Source organism: Amblyomma maculatum, chromosome 9 (assembly GCF_055883805.1).
Source record: "Amblyomma maculatum isolate TAMU_Amacu chromosome 9, ASM5588380v1, whole genome shotgun sequence".
NCBI classification, from domain to species: Eukaryota; Metazoa; Arthropoda; class Arachnida; order Ixodida; family Ixodidae; genus Amblyomma; species Amblyomma maculatum.
In genome coordinates, this window is record NC_139352.1 from 31,543,244 (window position 1) to 31,565,087 (window position 21,844).

Below are 21,844 nucleotides of genomic sequence, written 5' to 3' on the forward strand. Positions count from 1 at the left end.
GACGAAGAGGCGTCACCGGCTCCGGGGATCGCGGCCGCCTGGAAAACGCTGGGAGAAATAGGAACCGTGCCGCCTAATCTCGAGCTTGACGAATACATCGGCGCTGACGCTTGTGTTGTTGTTCACGAAGATGTGAGTGATGAGCAGATCATAAAAGCTGCCCGGAATGATAAGGACTCTTCCGATGAAGAAGACGACGACGTACAGGAAGCGCCGGCTGCGGCAACCGCCGTACAGGTGATGGACGCTTTTGATGTCATCAGGAATTTCGTTGCTGTCCGAGACGACGATGTTGCAATGGGTTTGCTGACCGAGTGCGAAAATCGCGTGACGGCGTTGCTCGCCGTGAAGCGTAAGCAAACCAAGCTTACAGATTTTTGGCATTAAACGCCTTTGCTGCTGCTTGGGCAATTCTTTCTGCGTTTCACGTCAAATTTTTGCGATAACGAAGTTCCGCGAGAACGATTTTTTCGTGCACCGTGAATTTCGTTATAGCGGGATTCAACTGTATGTTGCAAGTCATACTGGGCATGACAGTATATCTGGAGGCAAATAAAGAAAAAAGACACTATTTTCGTTTCTCTGCTGTCTACCACGGCATATAGAAGAATTTTTGAAAATTTTTGCTGCAATTTTCAGGAATTTTAAACTTCCCTAGAAGATAATTGAGGGCATTATTACGAAGTGGAAGGACGCATCAAACGAACAGAAAATGCAGGTGCTATGTTTGACTACAAAACCACGGCAACAAGCCCAGTTTCCTTTCGTGTCAAGGTCCCCTTTGCGACTTCTATTTGACATTCTAAGAAGGCCATCAAAACCAATGGTCGGGTGCAGATGTTCCAATGTTTTAGAACAGCCGCCATAGTTGGGTGTCACCGAGTGCCAAAAAGTACACAAACAAAAGAAGTTTGTCCCCTTGAAGTCATATGAAGCTGCAAAGGCTGTGAAGCACATCAGAACGAATGATTAGGTGGCTCAGCAATTATCTTTATGTTCCTTCCCTTTTGTCCCCATCAAAGTCGCCCCAAATAATGGCTGTGAAACAACCTGTTTCACAGCGTCTGTCTAGTTTCTTCTTGTGCCAGCAATGACCTGTATACAGTTGCGGTAAGAAAGTCCTTGCTTCGTAATCGTTTAGCAAGCTCGGCTAATACACACACCTTGGCAACCTGCTCCCTAAGCTAAGCAAGTCATTGCATGTGGGTCGTACAAGCTGTCCTGTTAAACTTTACGGCAAACTTAATTATTCTAGACTTTCCCTTGCGAGTTGACGATAACACGTGAATAGACTGCCTACAGCATACGCAACTTCTTATGCACACTGCACCAAAATGAAAACTGAAGGCAAGAAAAAGAACTTTCTTTTACAAAAGTGGAGGAAGTTTAACTCAAGCAAAGCATCCTAAATGAAGACAGGCTATATCCACACAAAGAGCCCGTGCAGGCTATAAGAAAGCCAAATAGTTTCATGATGTTAAACAGTGTTAACTTGCAGTAATAGGCAAGTAAACTCAGTTTTGTTTTTTAGACTAGCGGCGATCGGAAGATGTTGCACGAAAAGTCTACAATTATAGGTGAATTAGCATTTTAAGGACTGCTTTTTTTTTTTTTTTTATCATGCCTGTAGTGCTAGAAACATAGAAGGACTGTCTCATCGCGAGAGACAAAACCCGACCAGAAAGTTACGATAAAAAATATCCATTCAGAAAATAACAAAAAAGCAGCTCGGATTCGATGTGATGGAAGCTTTAGATTAAACTGAAGCAAAGATATGCTTGCCAGCAGAAGCACGCGCACAGAAGGAGCTGCCGGTGCATAAACCATGTAGGCAGCATTCGAAACTGCTAAAAAGTGCCAAATGCCAAAGCTGTGTGATTCCTTATTTGCAAAATTATGGATGCACTTTCTATTTCAGTTTTGGCTGTCCTTCACTGCCCACTTTCCAACAACAATCTCATGAATCAAAAGCTATTAGACCCCGCCGGGATGGCGGAGTGGTTACGGCGCTCAACTACTGTTCCCAAGGATGCGGGGTCAAACCCCGGCCTCAGTGGCTGCGTTTCGAGGGAGGCGAAAAGCTAGGCGTCCAAGTGCTGTGCGTTGTCAGTGCACGTTAAAGAACCACAGGTGGTCAAAATTACTCCGTAGCCCTCCACTATAGCGCCTCTCATAGCCTGAGTCTCTTTCAGATGTTAAACCCCGAAAACCAAGTGAAACTAAATTAATATCTATAACGAAGCCTTTCCCCTCACTTTGAGCAACTTGCCAGAACGTCTGCCCAGCTTTTCCAGGAAGTCAACGGGGCTGTCCCACGACTCTATCTTGTATGTCTTGACAATGTACTCGGGCCTCACACGATCCAGCACAGCTGGGATGTGGTCTTCGGGGTCTTCCACATTCTCCACACGAACCTGGCATTGAAAAAAAATATTATAAAGAGGAAAAGAGATAAACAGAGCAGAAATGCCGGGAGGCAAAAAATTCATTAACAACTGTTTCAGTGCGTGATCACTAGGAATAACAGCCAAGACATCATTTAACAGCTGTGTGATGCTAAATTATTAAGAACAGGGCATCTTTTACCCCTTTCGTGCCAAAATTATACCAATCCCTAGCATGTACATAATGTTCACAAGTTGAACGTTATCCAAAATGACTTGCTGAACTGATATTTGCGCAATGAAACTTAGCAGCAAGAACTGATAACAACCCTTGACTCTACAGTGCGGCGGCAAAGCATCATCACCATATTGTGTCAATTCAACAAAGTCAGAAAATGCCAATCAGTTCAGACAACAAGTAGCTAAAATTAGGAGCTGCGCGTAAAATCGGAAGTCAACAAGCGTCCGTTTATATTAAACACCTTAAAACGGTAGCCTTGAATTGCAATGGGATGCAGGCATTGTACAAACAAATTTTCAACTCTGGCAAGCAGCTGTAAAGCTTCTGAGACTGCATAATTGCATATCAAGAGCCAATCTGCCACATCCGTATCAGGAACAACTGCTCGCCATTGCTGACACTGCCGAGGAAACTCTTTCTGCCTGACTAATATCATGCAGCACTGTCAATGGTGGAGTTCAGATTAGACTAACCAGAAGGCTGTATATAAACACACTGTTAGCAAACTAATGCTATTTAATGTACAGGTCGCCCTCAGAAGTTTTCGGAACTCAAAGATCCCCCAAAAGCTGGATTTCCACGTCAGCAGAAAGCACAGAGGTATTGAGAGACTGAGAGGTGAGTGATATTGAGAGGGGCTGATATTGACGGGTGCCCTGCTCAGGTCACATGGGGAAGTGTTTTATTTCAAATGCATGCAACCATCGTGCATGTGTTCACCAGATACAATTAAAAGAGCTTTCAAAAGTTTTTTTCAGGCCCACTCGATAGTCCACTCAGAAATTCTGACAAGACGGGAAAGGCGCAACTTACGGATCACGAGTTGAATACAATGGTGCACGCACACGCAACCACACAAGAGGCGAATGCCGCGCCGGCCACTAGCACCCCTTGCGGATGACGTCAGCGTGAATACCTCCTACAGTTTAACTTGACTCATTCTTGTGAATTCTGAAATAAATGAAGCTAACAGTGTTTGCTGTACTTTATTTTTCCATATGTTTTCTTTAACCGCTCAAATAGTCAATACTCGAAGGAATTTTTCCCCCATATTTGCACTCGGTTCTCATTCGAAAAAATTTCAGTATTTGCACCCCTGAACTTTTTGTATATCACCTTCAAAGGAAAAATGCAACCAAGACAGCTGGGATCGAAACTGTGGACCTGTGCCCACCCGGCTGAATGCTACATACAATGAGTCACCACAGGAAATCTCCACACAGATCACGCCACAAAAGATGCTTTTAACATACTCTTAACAATGAGCACCCAACTAACTGCCTAGACAGGCTTATGATTAATTCACACGAGGGCGGACAGCTGACCAGAGCTATTCTGCCGGTGACATATAGGCACTAGAATGGCCAGCAAAAATTTGTCCTCGACCTTGGACCGTGAAGAATCTTCAATGTGACATCACTAAAACTGTCATTCAGTGGAGAACCTGCCGTCGGCATTGTAGGTAGTGCTGTGACCGGAAAATCATGAGCACGCCTCCAAGGCAGCACATTTCATTGGCCCAATATTGGCATTGTGCTGAAAATGCCTGGCCCAACATAAGACTAGAGTATTACCAACAGAGCACATATTGGGCCAACAGTTGCAGGTGCTTATTAGTTGGCAGGTGACATGACTGGGCAATGATTGGCGAGTGGGTTGTGTGGAGTCACGAGACAACATGACATGGCAGGAGGACAGGAGTTGGCAAGAGATGGGAACATTTCAACCACGAAGGGAACCCCTGTAACGACAGGCGCTATTATGGCATGTGTGCATGGCAATCAGGTGTCTTCTTATCTACAGGATGGGTGATGGGGTGATACGATAACTTGATTTGAATTCCATTTCATTCCTAATCTTTTTGATCATCGGTTACTGCCCCAAGCCATCCCTATGGGACTGGAATCAATTGGTCAAAGCGGATAATACAAATAAAATAGGATTGAGTCCAAAGAACTGCAACACAGCGTCCTACTGCAATACGATAACTGTATATCTTACACGCTTTCCAACCAGTGCTCACAAACAGAGAGTGCGAGGCATGGCTGACTGCTCCAAGGATACAGCAAGCGAAAAGTCGCGTGACCTTGTTGCCCTCGCCTTCGACTTGTGATCATGATCAGAAAGCTATCATCACCATCATCATCAGCCTGATTATATCCACTGCAGGGCGAAGGCCTCTCCCATATTTCTCCATTTAACCCGGTTCTGTGCAAGCTGCATCCACTTGACCCCTGCGAACTTCTTAATCTCATCCGCCCACCTAACTTTCTGCCGCCCCCTGCTACGCTTTCCTTCCCTTGGAATCCAGTTTGTTACCTTCAGCGACTCACCGCCGGACACCCACCGGTAAAATGGGTACAAGCGTCCCCCGGCCCGGCACCCGGCTCTCTCAGGGGTGTGCATTTGGAAGAGGCTCTGCTAACCCTGCTGTGCTCCTTAGAGGGCTTAAAGTTTCGAACAACTAATGACCTGCAAAGGTGGGGTTCTCACAGGTCAGGTAGGGCTAAAAGAAAACAAACTGGGTGTGGGCAGCTGTCACAAGGGTTTCGAGCACTAAAAAAAAAAAAAAAAAAGGGCCACATAATGGGCGGTTGCCGCGCAAGGCGGACTTATTGTTGACCGATGGCGGAACGAATCACTGCCACATCAGCGCAACTATTTGGGCCGTGACCCCTTTTCCCAAGCATTTCACCCCAGAAGAGCCGAGCATCAGGCCGGGGGAAAGCTTGTACCCATTTAAAACCCGGTGGGTAACCGGCGGCACCTGGGATCGAACCCAGTACTTCCCGAATGCGAGGCGGAGAAAGCTATCATGACGACATAAAGTGTCACAGGTTGAATAAAATTTCCGAGCCCAAAGAAATGCACAAGGGGCACAACATCATCAGGTAAAATACAAATAACAACGACCGGCACAATTCCCTACATTTTTTCAGCTCATATTGGGTGCCAATACTTGGATCTATCTAACCTCTGAGAATAAATGCAGGAAATTGCATTTCCAACTAGGTAAATCACTTCTTTAAGAAATGATTTAGCTGCATTGCCAATGTCGTCAAAGTGTGTGTCAACATCCTACCACCCCACTGTCATGCTGGCCGTTTGGAAATGCCAAATGGCCATTTTCCTCATTGTTTCCCATTTATACATTAGGTCCTTGAAAAATGAAAGGCCAGCTCACATGAGGTTGCTGACATCTACAGACAAGCCTGAGTTTGTAGCAATATTTTAAAACAAGCACAATATCACTTAGGCCTCGTACAGAAAGAGTCCTCTGCAAGGCCGCCATACTGAATTGTTGGAAGCGCCACCTCTAGGTTGTGAATATTTGCTGATAGGAAGATTATGATGCCATCAGGCCTAAATGACATCTGCCACATATGCGTTACTAAAGAAAAAAAAAAGGATGCGTCCTCAAAGCTGGCTCATGCAGAGAAGTAAAGCGCATAACAGAGCACATGACCGGGTACTTACCACGCCCTTGAGGACAATTTCCGTGTCTGTGTCGCCTGTCGGGTACACCACACCAGGGCAGTCAATCAGGTAGATCTTGCGCATCAGCGTGATGTACTGCCACACCTGCACACGAGGAGAAAAACACGGCTGCTGTAGGCCGAGTGCTTGGTAGGTGAACGGATTCACCGGCCGATTGTTTGCCAACACGAAGGACACGCACTGTCCGGGGTTCAGCAAAGATTTACAATTACCCCATGAGCACATTGTCACGATCTGCCACCCAGCAATTAGAGAAGCTGAATATTTACATTGGCCCTAGCCCACCTGAAGAATGAAAATCGTGACAATAAGGCTTCACCAGCTTCCGATGACTTGCTCAGGCAGTCCATGACACCTTCACACGCAGTGCTGTAAACTGTGTTAGTGCAAAAGCCCTACTTCACGGGCTAAATAAGAAATAGAGGAGGTGCGTTTCAAGTCTTGACCTGTGAGCAGGTGGTAGTTGGCAGTTTCTGTGACATCATATGTGTTAACTGTTAATGTTGCTTGTGCTTGCGTTAGCTCACATATAACCATGTGCATGATGTCAGCAGTGATAGGTGCATCACGTGGCCTAGCTGTACTATAACTCGCGTGATGGGCCTGGTGAATTCATTCTTCTTTGAAACAGACTTTGAGCCTGGTGCTTAACGGAACTTGTCATGGGCTGAGATACCCCGGACAAGCCGTACAAACATGGGTGAGAAGACAGAGAAAATGTCATCTGCATCTACTATTTATAACGATACAGTCGAACCCGGATATATCGAACTCGAAGGGGATCGCGAAACAGTTCGATATATCGATAATTCGATATACAAAAATCGGCTTGTGATGGCATTTACGATGCCAAAAAACGATACCGTATTTGTCGCGTAATCAACCCACTTGCATAATGAACCCACCCTGCACTTTTGCACGGAAAATTTGAAAAAGAAAAAAAGCGGTAAGGCCAGCTCGCTCACGTGCAAGCGATTGAGCTATCTCAGCGACGAGCGGCAGCGACAGGGCGAAAAATTTCAAACTTGTTGGAACGGCAGCTCTAAACAAGGTTTCTGTGTTGCCGCGGCAGAAATCTTGAGCGTTTTCGCTTGCATGTCCATGGCGCGCGTCACTCTGTTTGGGTTGTCTCATCCACAGCTCATTTCTTGGCAGCGTGCCAAGATGCTGGGCAGCAATAACGTGGGAGGCCGCTTTTATCTTTTTATAGCTCCTGCGGCGGCGGGGAGCGAACTTGGCAGAGTGCCCATGATGGCTTGATTGCATGTACAAGCCTGGTTCGATTTATCACGCCGCGCGTCATGATCGCAGCAGCTGACCGCGTGCTTTCGTTGATTCATACATGAAAGGATAAACGACACCCGCAAAAAAAAAAAAAAACCACCTGCCGTTTCTTAACGTCCGAACAGCACAACGATAAGAAAGGATGACTTGCAAAAAGAAAAACAGAGAGAGCTGCCGCTTTTTAACGTCCCCAGGCACCATAGCTACCTCAGCCGCCGCGCGCAGAGGGTTCGGGTTCGCAACACACGCTGGAGAAAGCGAAAGCGTCGACGCCTGTCTGAAAACGGGCTAAGCTGGCTTGGCGCATGCGTAGCGCATGCTGAAGGAGAGAGATAGCTTGGCAAAAGGATGGGCACACCCACGCACATGGTTTGCAAACGTCATGCGTTGGCGCGCGGAAAACGATAACTGCAGATGCGCGCGCCTTTGGGGAATGGGCGCGGCGCTGCCCAGACCAGCAGTCGCCGAATTGTCCCCTCTCATTCCTTCCGCACGTGGCTTGAAAACGGTACGCGGCAAACTGCCAAGGGTGATGCGATCGTTTTTGGGAAGTCAAACTTTTCAGTGCCTGGTGCGGAGTTCGATATATCGAACGACCGGTGAAATTAAGTTCGATATATGACGCGGCTTTCCTGTACTTTTGCATGGGATTTTCAAGGGGATATTCCGTGAGTTCGATATAACCAAAATTCGATATATCCGGGTTCGATATAACCGGGTTCGACTGTATAATGATAAGCTATGCCAAACTACTGCAGTTTTGTGAATCTAAGCAGCCCCTACCCTCATTCCCGACCAAAAAAAAATTTTTTTTTTAATGTTGACATGCGAACCTAAGCATCGCCCTTTTCTCAAGGAAGAGCGCTGTCACCAAACTAAAGCTGTCAGTCACCAGATGGCGCGCCATTCGTGGCAGATCTTTTTTAAGACACTACATGATAGACAGCAGCACAAAATGCTGAAAACCGGCCAAAAGCGACCCTGATATAACAGTGTGTTTCCATGTGGGCTTGGTATCAGCGGTGCTCAGCAAGTTTCATCGGTACCATGGGCGCGTGTTGCTTGGTTTGGTGTTGTTTAAGAGCTGTAACAGAAGTCAGAACAAGTTCGTAGAGGACTGCCTACAGCTAACTGCACTTGCATTCACTAAGATGCTTGCCAACTTTGTTTTTCAAATAAACTGTTACTTCATGCGCTTATCTCGTCTAGATAGTGTCGACGATCGATTTTTCGGACTCTCAACAGACCACGAAAATGTCCGAAAAATCGAGCAGTCCGAAAAAACAAATGTGCACCAAAAAAGCTCCATTCATTGCCTATTTTTGACTTTGAGGCCGGAAAAAGCCATGAATGCTTTTCTGCACCACGCTCCGCTTCCGTGCAAACAGGTCTGCCTAAATTTCGACTGCATCAGCTCAGCTTGTGTCGGCTGCGCAGCTTCAGGTGAGTCATCGTTGTCGTCGCTCTCAGACTCCACAAGCACTTGGCGAATAATTTCTGCATCTGTGAGCCCAGCGCACAGTTCCAACTCATGGTCCACGTCTGTGAACTCTGAAAACTAGCCGGCGAATGGAATTTCGACACAAGCAGTGCGAAGGTCGTGAATGAGCTGCTCACTGCCTAACAGCTGCTCGAAAATGTCCCTGTTGCATCAATCATACAGGAATGTGATGCCAATGGCTGAAACAATGGGAACGTAGGCACTCCTCGACTCCTGACCTATACAGCAACAAAAAAAGGACACTTCTATATAACACAATTTAGCTAAGAGAATCTAAACTGCCACACATAGGAGTCGGTACAAGAGACATCTTTTTCGGGTCCCTAGAGTGTCTCTTACAACGAGGTTTTACAGTAGGATCAGCCCAGTAAACCTCTGCAATTTTTTGCACCATTCTTATAAAACAAGTAAAAAAAAAAATTATATGTCTCTTAGATGTCTCTTACGAGGAGAATGGCGAAAGCCTACCCTTCCTCGCCTGTCATTTGCCTCTAATTGGTGTTCTTTGCAGTGCTACATATAATTCTAATTGACTTACAGGAAAGGAAAGGTGCAGTATCTGTCGCTCTTTCTCTGGCAAGAGTGAGTTTGGATGGTACACTATCGCGCCTGTGGTGTTCATTTGCGCAGTTCAAATGTGGGATTGCAGATGGCAGGAACGCTAGGCAAGAACATCTAGGAGAATCTATGACACATCTCATGCACAGATTTTTAGACTTCCTTCTATCTTCCTCTCTCCCTCAGACAGGAATCAGGTGTCCACAGAACATGTGACAGATACTGTGCCTTTTCTTTCCTGTTAGGTATCATTAAGGCTGCGTATGCCCATATTTGGAATGTGTGCAAAAGTGTGATACCTCTGCGAACGGACCACAGTATGAGCCATTAAAGGCTTTCACCTTAATAAGCAGATGTATTTTGCCACGTGGAACGCAAGTAGGTCTATAGCTTCTAGTATTGCGCTAAGAACATTAATTTCCTTAAGTTATCACTCTTCCTGCAGGTGAAGAACTAATGCTATGACTGAGGCCAGTAGCAAAGCGCCGTGAGCAACTACAAAAAAAAAAAAAAAGCTTTCCCTGCTAAGGCCATGTCCAAGCAAAACTGAGCACTCCGGGACGCAGAGGGAAGAAAAGAACGAACACAAAAGCACTGAAGATGGGGACAAAAACGAACACAAGCGCTTTCTTTTCCCGTCTTCAGTGCTTTTGTGTTCGCAATATTTTACCGAATAGTCCCAGCCCACACGTACAAAAAAAAAAAAAAAAAAAAAGACCTCAGCGTTCACCACCGACCTTGGTTTCTCCAGCAATGGGTGCCACGTTGCAGACCTTCTTTGAGCGCAGGGCATTGATGACCGAAGACTTGCCCACGTTGGGGTAGCCAATGAAGCCCACGCTGATCTGACGCTTGTCCGTGTGAAGCTGGGCACGACCAGAGTTAAAAATGAATGAGAACCTGCCACATCTGCACAACACTACACGCCATGGCAGCAGAGTTACACGATGGTCCTCTGAATTTGGAAGAGACAGTTCTATAATTTAATGGCCACAACAAGGGCTACGAGGAACACATTACATCAGGGCGAATGTAAGCCTCATGCCACGTGTTTCGAAATTTTGATGTGTATTATTCTATATCACTGGAATATTCACATCCAGGTAGTCCTCTCTCTCTGACTATTTGGACATGTGTGATACAGTGAAAGCTCGTTAATCCACAACTCGTTAATTCGAAATTTTGGATAATTCGAAATAGTCATCGTGGTCCGGTCCGCAGTGCATAGAAGTCTATGCGCATAACAGCTCGTTAATTCACTCAAAAATTGGCGCCGCCACCCATAATTCGAACTGCGCGCCGCCAAGCGGCGCTGTTAAAAACCATCGTTGGAAGCTTTCACGGCAGAACGATAGATGGCACAACCATCGGGGCGCCGCTAGGGTGCTGGAACAAGTACTAAACAGTCTTTCCTGCCGCGACTCCTTCGAGGAACGACGTTTTAGTGTTATCGACCACGGTTTCGTGTTGCATTTCGTGAGCCCTCGTTTTGCACGCCGCTTGTTGTGAGCTTGTGTCCGCGAGATGTGTTCGCGTGGGAAATACTGTGCCAAGACGGTGAAGGAGAAAGTGGCTATTTTACGCGAGGTGGATGAACGGAAGGCCAGCAAAGTGGAAATCGCGAAAAAGCGCGGGATTCCACCAAGCACGTTGTTGACGTACGTCCGAAATAGGAAGGCCATCCAGGATGCCGTCCACAATTGCAAACTGCTTCCACCACTGTGGCTTTGCCGCCGGAAGTATGAAAGAAAGCGGCGACGATGGGAGTCCGGAGCCTCTGCCTGCGGCTGTGCGTGCTGTGCTGCAGGACGTCAGTTTTGATGATTACGTTGGAGTAGACAGCGATGCAGCAGTGTGCGGTGCCCTAAGTGATGAGGACATTGTCACTGAAATTGTTGGGGAGCAGTCTGTCCCAGAAGAGGCAGAAGACGAGGACGACGACGAGGAGCAAGAGCCCGTGCGTCCATCCGCGGCAGAAGTTATGGGAGCGCTGAATGTCGCGCGCCTTTTCTTCAGCTTTGAAGAGGGGGAAGAAGACTTCCTGCGTCGCATTCGCATGCTAGAAGACCGAGTGAGTACGGTAGCCCTCAGAGAGAAGAAGCAGAAGATGATAACAGACTTTTTTGCTAAATAAATGTTTTTCGTGCCCTCCGGGCATCAAACGCCTTCATTTTTGCTCACTTTCATTAGTTCGAATTTTGGTTAATTCGAACTGGCCTGGCGGCCCCGTGGAATTTGAATTAACGAGCTTTTACTGTATTTCACATTTCATTATGCAAGCATCATGGACCTTGTAAGGGCCTCACATTTATCCACAACCGATATTTTAGACTAAAGAGTCGTGAGCAGGCATCACCGCCGCGGTCAGACAGACAATTCGCCACCATAGAATGAACCATTCTAAATCCCAAATTCTGTTTCTTATACAGTGGAACCTCGATTATACCACTTTTAGGGAACCACGCGATACCAACATATAACCTGGGTATCGTAAAATCGAAAATCAAAGAATGCCGGCAGTGGCGCGCGGCCTTATGCCGAATGAGCGCCTTGAAAGTTCGTGACAACCAACACTAATCAAATTAAGAAAGAAAAAAAACCAGGCATTTGTTTTCAACTGGTTAAAAAAATATTTTTTTTACCGTCTAAAAATATCGGTAATTTTCTTCTGCGCCATTGCCCAGTTTCGACGCATTAGTTTTCTTTCGAGCGCTGCGATGTCTGTCAGCAGATTGCCATTGTCAACATCGTCACGCGCGCACTAGCAAAGCGCCGTCAACAGGAATCCCAGAGCTGCGCACTTGTCGCAGCCATTTCACAAGAGTCGCCTCCATGACGGCAAACTTTTCTTCCTTTGCGGCTTTCCTGATGACACCAAACTTACTTGGATTAGTAAATTGCTTTACTTTTTGGCCAGAATAGTTTTCAGCGTCAACTCCGGAATATTGAGGTCGCAAGCGATGCTGGCCTTTGTTGCACCCATTCTCTTTTCAGGTTCTTCGATAATTCGGAGCTTATCTCCAAGAGTTTGCGGTGTTCGACTTCGCGACAACGTGAACCTCAATCACAGCCGAAAATTCCGTAACTATTTTGCTTCGGAAGACACAGGTCACGTTCGGATAATCGGCATGAGTGAATTACTAGCAGCACCGAGTCGAACAATCCGGGTTGGTTGAGCGGTGACAGTTTCGTATCTCAGAAATAAAACTTAGGCGGGCCTAAATTTACTTCCCACTTCCCTCTTAATAAATGTTGCATTATGCTATATTATAAGGTCCCGCATAGTGTTCTTTACTTGTTTTTTTTTCGTACTAATCATGGCCTCCGAGATCAACCCCGCACGCATGAACACGTGCGTGGAGGTTAACTCGGAGACCATGTACTAAAATAAACGCAGCACATTTTTGCCGCTAGAGGGCTGGTTGCTGGTTTCCAACAATGACAACAAATAAACAACATAAAATGGCCATTGTGGCTGCGGTTGCCGTCCTTAGCGGTTCGGGCACGTATCTATTTTGACGGACGGTACCAGCCAGCTGAAGTACGAAGCTGGGTCCGTCTAAAATTACGTTGTATAATCGAGGTGTTTGATACATTATTTCTGTGGGAATTTTGCCGGGGCTGCGCAAATTCGTCGTAAAATGTGAGTCGTCGCATGACCGGGGGACGTATAATCGAGGTTGCACTGTACTTGCCACCCAAGCCACAACACACTAACCATTTTGAGGCCCTGTTTAGTAATAACAGGCCAGGAACCAAAGTCTACAGTATGAGGATAAGTGTGTGATCATCTTTAAAGCATAAAAGCAAGAGTGTATTTCGAAGTCCAAATGCTGTCGCTACTTGCAGAATGGGAAGTGAGGTGGACGCTTCTCTCATGTTTCCTTTTTCTGTCCGGCGAGCCACCCCTGCTGCTAATGGACTCTGTCCTTGCTCATGCAGCACTGTTTGCTAAAATGTCACACAGAGCATGCTTGTGCAGAACGGTGGCAGAGAGCATGCATTGAGGCATTGTAACACAAAATTGCTTCCCATTCAGGACATGGTTTGTGGCAGGATCTCAGGAAGCATGAATGATATATTGCTAGCATACAGAGTACAATGGGCATTAACGGTTTAGATATAACGGAAGCAAGACAAAGACTTAAATGATAAACAAATACTGTTAAAAATTGCTAATTCGAGGCCATTTGGACTGCAGGAAGTGTCTGAAATAATGATTTGCGAACTGAGCAAAAAAAAAAAAGAGACCTGGAAAGAAAATTTTGTTGCAAGAATGTGCTGCATCTTCTGCTCCTTCCCTGCTTCTTCCAGCCATTGTTGATCAGTTTTCAGTGGCATGGCATTGGGGCGAGGCAACAATTAACGCGCTATGATGCCAGCACAAATCAAATGCGAAACGGCGCAAGCGCAGCCCAAAAGGCTTGTGGCAAACCTGCATGGCTGCGCAGTTTCAGACTCCGGCACATGCACGCTCTTCACCGATTATTATCGGATGTTGCACTCCTGACACCCAGTGCTCATCCCAGAGAGTGGCTGCTAGCGTGAACAAGCCAGGCATACAAGGCATAGCTTGAGTTTCCTATGGCAGTACCAGTCTGCATACACATTAACTACTCGATGCACGGAACCGTGTGCATCCTGCCAGAAACAGGTGCTGTGCAATGTCAGTGTACATTAAAAAACCCCAGGTGGTCGGTAATTTCAGAGTCCGCCACTACGGTGTCTCTCATAGCCTGAGCCGCTTTGGGACGTTAAACCCTACAAACCAAACCAAAAACGGGTGCATACTTGTGATTTTTGTCGGCAACACCGAAGGCACATATTTCTAGACCAAGCCCATCAATTTTTAGGGTGCAGTCGACATACTCATGTGCAAACCGTTCCGGGTTCAAAATGAGAGTCAGATTGCAAATGTGTGTTTGATGTGGTGCCAACATCTGCAGTATATTTCTAGAGCCTTTAATTACCGTCTCTCTGCCGCATTTGTAAGTTGATGATTGCAAAACACGGAAAAACTGCGCCAATTACTACCACCTGGGGCCGAGCTTAGTCGTTAAACGTTAGTGCCAAGCTGTTTGCTTGTGAAAGGAGTGGAGGATTTACTGTGTGTGAGTGCTCCTACTCTTGCAATTCTCTGTTCAACCATGAGGCAGTGGTTCTGCCACCTATTGTAACTTAGAACTTTTCCTCTTTATATGGCTTGGTTTGGTTTGTGGGGCCTAACGTCCCAAAGCGACTCAGGCTTTGAGGAAAAAACTCAACACTCAAATTGTTATTGCTGTTGCACTAAAATGTACCTTGGAGAATTGTCGGAGGAGGTTGATGAGAGCGCCCTTGCCAAAGGGGTTGTTGAGACTGGCGTGGAAGGCCATGGTGGGGTATTCCGCCGACAGCAGCGCCACCCATCGCTGGGTCACCCAGGTGGGCACCAGGTCACACTTGTTGAGCACAAAGACCAGGTGCTTGTATGGCTTCTCCTTGCGCATGAAGCGCTCAATGAATGGGCTGCGTGTGCCCATCGGGTCCCGCACGTCCAGCACCTGGATCACCACGTCTGACGAGTCGATCACCTGCACCCAGGATAAAAAAAAGAAATGCACCTGTCAAAGAGGGCAGCACGTTGATTTCTGAAGTACAAAACATCCTAAAGAAAAAAAAAATAAGTAAATAAAATAAAATTTTTTGTTAACCTTTTACGTACAACAAAACGTACAATAAAAGTGCTCAAGATGCTTATTCCCTAAGCGTGCTATTTTTGTAGGCAAATATTTCATAAGGAGGGATGAGGGCTAGAGTGTCAACTTTTGAACCATCGCACCAATTACGTTAAAATTTGCAAAGATGGCTTATACCCTTGTCACACGGTCATTTTCAAAGGAGATTGAGTCGATAACCTTCCAGATTTTCAATCGTGATTAAACTCGAAGGAGTTGTGCCGCTGCTACACGGCAAAACTCAAAGGCTGTTAAAATAGTTCTGGTGTTTGGGGCCAAACTTTTGTGGCACCACTGTCGTTGCTTCCGGTTTTGCTTAAAGAACTAAAATATTCTATAAATTCAAAATAATATATAACTAATACCTTTCTTTAGTAAGTGCAGGTTTTTAGCTGTTATAAAGCACAAATTTTCTTTTTAATTGCGTTGATATTTATACGGCTGTGGTTTCCAATGCGTTTGCTTTTCTCGGCGGCACAGGTTACAGTGATAGAGAGTACAAAAATAATGCGCTTTAAATAGAGCGATGCTATATATAAATTATTACGCACATAAATATTTTGCCGCGTAAATTAAAGATACAAAATAATAACTCTTGTTTATGTTTTTGTATCGTAAACGCACTGTGCCCGAGAGTGCGTGTGGTGCTCCTCGGGTCAATGCTAGCAACCTTGCGCGACGTTTGAGGGTCTTCGAGATCTCAATAGAGTTTCAAGCTGTTCTGTTGACTCAATAGATTATCGACTCAATGTCCATTGAAAACGCCCGAGTGACAGCGGTATTACCTTCCTCTTATTAGAATATATTCTAAGTTTAATCACCTTCGCACAAAAAGAAAAAAAAAAGCTGTAGCTGTCATACTGAGTAATAAAGTGTGTCAGCTTAGGAGAACTACCATTTCATGTAATCGTTTGTGCTTATATATAACTTCGAGGTAGTTCATTGTGCAGGGTAAGGCCAATTGCGTGTTCTTTTATGATGTTTTTGCAAATATCTAAGCCTTTTAAAACCAAACTTCATTTTTTTTTGCTATCATTACATGTCACATATTTGATAACTTTTTTCTTAGAGAATAATTAGGAATCCAAAAAGTTTCTTAGCTTGTTCTCAACAAATTTAGCCCAGAAGCAACCTTGAAAGCAGCCTTTGGGGAAAGAGTTTGGAAATGGTAGTTCTCCTAAACGCTGTGCTCTTGTTAAAAGTGCAAACTGAGAACAATGAGTTAGAAGATCTCAGAAAATAGTATTGAAATTCAGGGCCTAAATTAATAAATCAAAGTGGCCTGGTGCATATGATGAGCCGTGCTTTTAAACATGACACTGCTCTGTAAAGATTACTTCGAGTTGCCTCTTTCTTTTCATCTTTACAGCTGTCCAGCACCCTTGTCTGCGCTTGTGAAATACTTTCCTTAGTTGCTTCCTGGGCTTGCCTCTTCGTTTTGGCTCCATATTCTATCACCAGCTTGTCGAGCACTTTGGCCAGCCAGGATCCCAGTAGTACAAAAAAGCGTTCGATGATTATATGCTGTGCTTTAGTCAATCCAAGCTTTTCTTTCAGTTTATCAGCCAATCCGTTGTTGCCATGGCCCCAAACTTGCCTTTTCTTTCTGTTTTATTTTCAGCCATCTGCTGTACCCTCGATAGTAGGTCCTTTTTGGCTAGAGAGCACGAAAAACAAAAGTTCCAACTGGGGGATGCACTCTGTGTTCAGTTTCTTGCTTGCTACGCGGCTGCATCTTGAAATCAGCGTTCAAAGAAGCTTTCGGTGGTGAGTGCACTCCATCTTGCAAAAAAGTTATGTATTATTTTTTTCTGCAATTTAGATGACAACCAAACTTGGTGAAAAGTTTCTTTAAAAAAAAAAATGCACAGTACAAAGCAACAAAAATCAAAGCACGCACTTTCTTGGTGAAAATTGTGAATTTAGCACAGCACGCCTTAATCTGAACTTGATGGATGGAGAAAAATGTTAGAAAGTTCAAATTATTGCATCAGCTCAGAAAGGATGACAACAACGGCATGCATCAAAGTCCTTTGATAAAATACTAAAGAGCAGTTTCCAGCTTTTTTTAACTCCACTCCAATGTTTCTCAGCATGCATACTACTATTGGGAGTGTAGACGCAGAACTACTAAAAAATATTGAGTGCCGTCCTAACATCTTTCACAATGTGATATGACAAAGGTGGAGGCTCTACCGCTCGTTACACCCTGTTACACCCAGGTTTGAAACGGTGATGGCTGGGAACGTGCCAGCAGTTTGAATTGCTCTGGATTAATGAATTAACGGGGAAAATAAATGCACTTTTATTGTACACGGATGAATACCTCAACGTAATGGTATAGGAACTGACCAATTTTTCAGACTCCCGTAATTCGAACTTGCATGATACTGAGGAACTGCTACACCCATCACTGAAATGTAAACATATTCCCAGCCGACATTTTCAACTTTGTGGAGTCTAAAAGGCTGATCGTGCGAACCAATATAGACACCAGCAATGTTGCAAAGCTCAATTTTTGACCAAATATGAATGCAAGTGGGCACTGCTTTCCCAAGCAAGTAGCCACTAATCACCATAAAAGGCACCATCTTGCATTTAAGTGGAGGCAGTTGGATGGAATGGCTTGTACCTCTGTCACACGAGCAGATTTAATGTCATTCGATGCATCGAAAGTCACTTGGTTTCTTTCAGTGTTACACGGTGAAATATAATGTCATTCGCAAATGGTGGCAATTATGATCAGCTATAAAAAAATACTGCACTTAAGGAACATCAATGCGCATAAAAGGCGTTTGAAAAGTCTTTGTAATATTTTAAAGCTGATCAAAACATTTCTGCACGATAATTCAAGCAAAAAACATTACTTTTGGCTGTGCTGTAGCACTTCAGCCATAAAAATCCAAGCCAAGTATCGAGTCACCCACAATTCGATAAATGTAAACAAACAATATGGCCGAACACAGCAGAGTGTGGAGACGCACGGAGACACGTACAGCACGCAATTGATGTCCAAACTGTGAGGCGCTCAGTCACAACTTTATATAGTTCCGAGATAAACATACGGGGAGATGCGGCAACCAAGGAACACAAAGCCCAAAACGATCGTGAGTTGTTGCCATGACCAGACCGCTGCTGTGACCGAGAGTAATGCCGTTCCGCGAGAGCCTGCAGTGCGAATAATTTTACACCTAAATTAACAGGTTTTAAAACAAAACTCTAGAAATATTATTTTTATATTCCACTGTGTGCAGAATATGTTGTTGCATTACTTGTTTCTGTTGTGTATCTGGCGTCAAGTGTACACATTGGGTTCGCGATCGAATGCGAATGAGTTCCCCAAACTCATTCGATAAAGGATGTCATTCGAACCTAATGACTTAATTTTCTCGTGTAGCAGGGGAATAATGACATCAGATGCTAATGTCATTCAATACGAATGAGATTAAACTTGCTCGTGTCACAGAGGTATTGAACAGGGTCAAATATGTATTCGTCAATGTTGCCACTCGAGCTAGTGGCAAGGCCTTCATCATCACTGGTGTGGCGCATGAAGAGCCACATGACTGCGTTAAAAACAGGACAGTGGCTCTGATGATGCCCCATATGGTTCAGGGCAGATAAAGGGGTGCGAAGATGGGGATGCAGTCAGATATGCTTGCTTGAAGCCCGTTTCTCGTAGGAAAGTAATTTTCTTCTTGAGGTTCGCAGACTTTTTGGGCCATTTTCTGAACGCCCCACTGAGCTTGGAAAATCAGCTGGCAACTAGACCTTGTACTATTTGGTCATCTTGGATATCCTATGTACACTAAAGGGGCTACTTTGTTTCTTATTGGCGTTCACAAGCTCAAGATAGTTGATTATGTCGCTATGACTGTGGGTCGATGACACCCGTTAGAGCATCTCCTATGAGGGACGCTTGTCTGCATCAATCTAGAATTGTACTCAATTATTAAGCGTGCTCACTAATGTCATTGTGGCCGCCACTTTGTTGTTTGTGGGACACACAGCCTTTTTATCGCCAGCAACACAAAGGTGCCTGTGGCATTGCATGAATATCCTTGAAAGACAGGCAATAGGCAATACTGTCCATGATTGGTTGACTGTCCACTGCATTTGAGCAAATTCCTGCCATTAGCAACCTACCCCCCCCCCCCCCCCCCCTCCAAAATGTTCTCACTGAGGCCACGCCCTCAACAGTGTCCTCAATAGTGCAGTTTTCTTTTTTTTTTTTTTTAAATTCTGGAAGGACCCTTTTTTTCTGCGATTGCAGATTTTTGTCACTTCACTGCCCATAATAGGTATGCCAGAGAACTACCAAATCTGAACAATTCCAAGCTAGTACTATAACCATATTCCCAATATCACAGCATTCCTAACACCCCTTGGAAGGACCCTAGTGGAAGGTGCGTCAGCCAGTCTCTTCACCTTGTAGAGTTCGTTCCAGATGCGCTTGGACTGGCCTTTGGCCATCACCTCCTGACGGACTGCTGCCTTGGGCTCATCTTTTGGCTCGTCCTTGTGAGTCTCTGCATGCTGCGTCTGGGAGCTGTCTGCGGCCTGCACCAGCTCCTGAAAAATAAACCATCCCAGTCGTATAAACTCCCGCACTAGTAGTCTGGATTAGAGCTGTGCACGAGCTCAGGCCGGCCACAAAGCCCATACCCTGCCCAGCCTGCATGCCAGGTTCGGACCGCTAAGCCAGGCCAGGGGCAGGGTATATTTATCTCGGGTGGGCTGAGCCAGGCTCCCCAATCCCAAGTGCATGAAACTTTTTGCAAAAGTGTGAATATGACCATACCATGATGTGCTAGGCACTTTTAGGCCATAGCATGAAGTGTTTCCCTGCATCCTCTCTGCTTGATGGCATCTGAGTTCCCTACTGATATCAATTCCCCTTTCCTACATCCACCTTTGTCTAGAACCAACCTTTCCTAGCCGCCAATGACTGAACAGAACGGCCTCTTATCTGTAGGCTATTTAATTTGATTTCTGCATCTCTTGCTTTGGTATCACTGATACAGATGTTAAGTGTCCATTGTGAGATTCGCATCCAACCCCCATGTGTCCTTTGTTACGGCTTGCTGCAGGCCTCAACGAAGCCTAACTGGAAGTGAGAAATGGCATCAAGTCAAAGTGTCCGTGGTCTTTGTTGTCTCTTGTTGCTGGGCGTGCTAAGAAGGTATCAGTCATTGCAGTCACTAGTCAGAGCAGCGAAAGAAACTTCAGCTCTGCCGGATTCACTAAGCAGGAATGCCACACTTTCCTCAAGCCTTCGTCAACAGATAACTTGTCCTCTTTGCACAATTACTTAGAATGATAATTCTATGTATATGCGCCGTGCCTCTAATACATTCCACAAATTTGTCATCACAAACATGAGAATGCGACAACTAAAGGTCTTTGGCTCACCCTCCTAAAGTTATTTTTCGCAGTACTGCTGCTTCAACTGCAAATGTAGCATTTCCAGCAGAGCTCACGCTCTTTCAGTGTCAGGCCAGGTTGCGCCTCCCATCAATAACATAGGGCTTGGGCTGGATGCGGCCCGAGCGCACCTCAAGTCTGAATGGAGATTCAGGGCCACAGCTGTCCGTCTCATAGCAATTTGTGCTTTAGCATCTAGAATTTTTGCCAAGGTCTAGCAAAATTTCAGGTAATGAGTAACACTGGCTAACAGATAGCTGGCCTAGCAAGTCTATTACACCAAGGTTGACTACCGCAATACCTTCATTACATCGATAGCTGGAAAAAAAAACACAAAAGGGATAATTTATGAACAATAAAAAGACAGAAACAGGCACTAACTCGCAAAGTTTATTCAAGAAAGACACGTTTATAACTAGGGAAAAAACAAACAAACAAAATAAACAAGTGCATTATCAAGTACAAAGCCCTGTTCGTTAAGGGTGGAGTCAGTGTCATCTACAAGTTGCTGCCGTCCTGTGGTGCTTTTAAAATACATAGGCCAGACTGGCTAGTATACTTTAAAAGGTTAGGAGGACAGCCTGCCACAGCACTCCCGCTCCAGCAGTATTATTGACAAAGAGAAAACGACATGGTGCACATCGCTCTTTGGGAGCATAACCATTCTTTTGGGGCACCAGGACCAATTAAACCAATTAGCTCAAGAACTAATGGAATCCTTTTACGTTTACCCGAATAGTGGAAACTGTATCAAAGTTTCAGCCTCATCACTTGGGTTTGGAAGGTAATCTGGTGTAGTGCTTTAGTTTTCTTTTGCGGGGCCGTTAGGTGAAGATTGCTTTCTTTGTCATTTTCGTTCCTACTTATTATACACATGCCTCTTTCTCAAATAAACTTCACTTGCTACTTCAGCCTGTCCCTCTTTCTATTCTTTCGCAGCTAGGAAACCCAACCAACTTGTCAAACTTTCTGCTCTTCATAAGGTGTAGTTCACAAACAAACTTCTTCAAAGAGGTTGGAAGCGAGGCACTGAGAAGCTTCGCAATATCAACAAATTCGCCGCACAGAGGTTTATTACATCTAGGTTTAACTGTATCACGATTTGGCGCACAACATAAAGACACTAGATGGCAACAATGACGGCAGATTATGCTTGAGAATGTTCTTAGTCATTAAAAACATCTCCGTCGAGGGCCCAGCTGTAGATATGAGTCAGCTCTTTACGCGTAAAAAGAAA

The 21,844-nt window shown here is 45.1% G+C and overlaps 1 protein-coding gene across 2 annotated transcripts in view; it reads right to left on the reverse strand.

Annotated features, from left to right (window-relative positions):
- Ns2 (nucleostemin 2) overlaps positions 1-21,844 on the reverse strand; it is a 45,480-nt gene that overhangs the window by 11,946 nt on the left and 11,690 nt on the right. For both annotated transcript variants that reach the window (XM_084578545.1, XM_084578544.1), the window contains exons 5-9: positions 19,612-19,755; positions 14,767-15,039; positions 10,204-10,332; positions 6,103-6,207; positions 2,256-2,414 (exon numbers count right to left, since the gene is read on the reverse strand). In XM_084578545.1, coding sequence (XP_084434671.1) covers positions 2,256-2,414; positions 6,103-6,207; positions 10,204-10,332; positions 14,767-15,039; positions 19,612-19,755 — 810 coding nt within the window. The remainder of the gene's footprint in view (positions 1-2,255; positions 2,415-6,102; positions 6,208-10,203; positions 10,333-14,766; positions 15,040-19,611; positions 19,756-21,844) is intronic.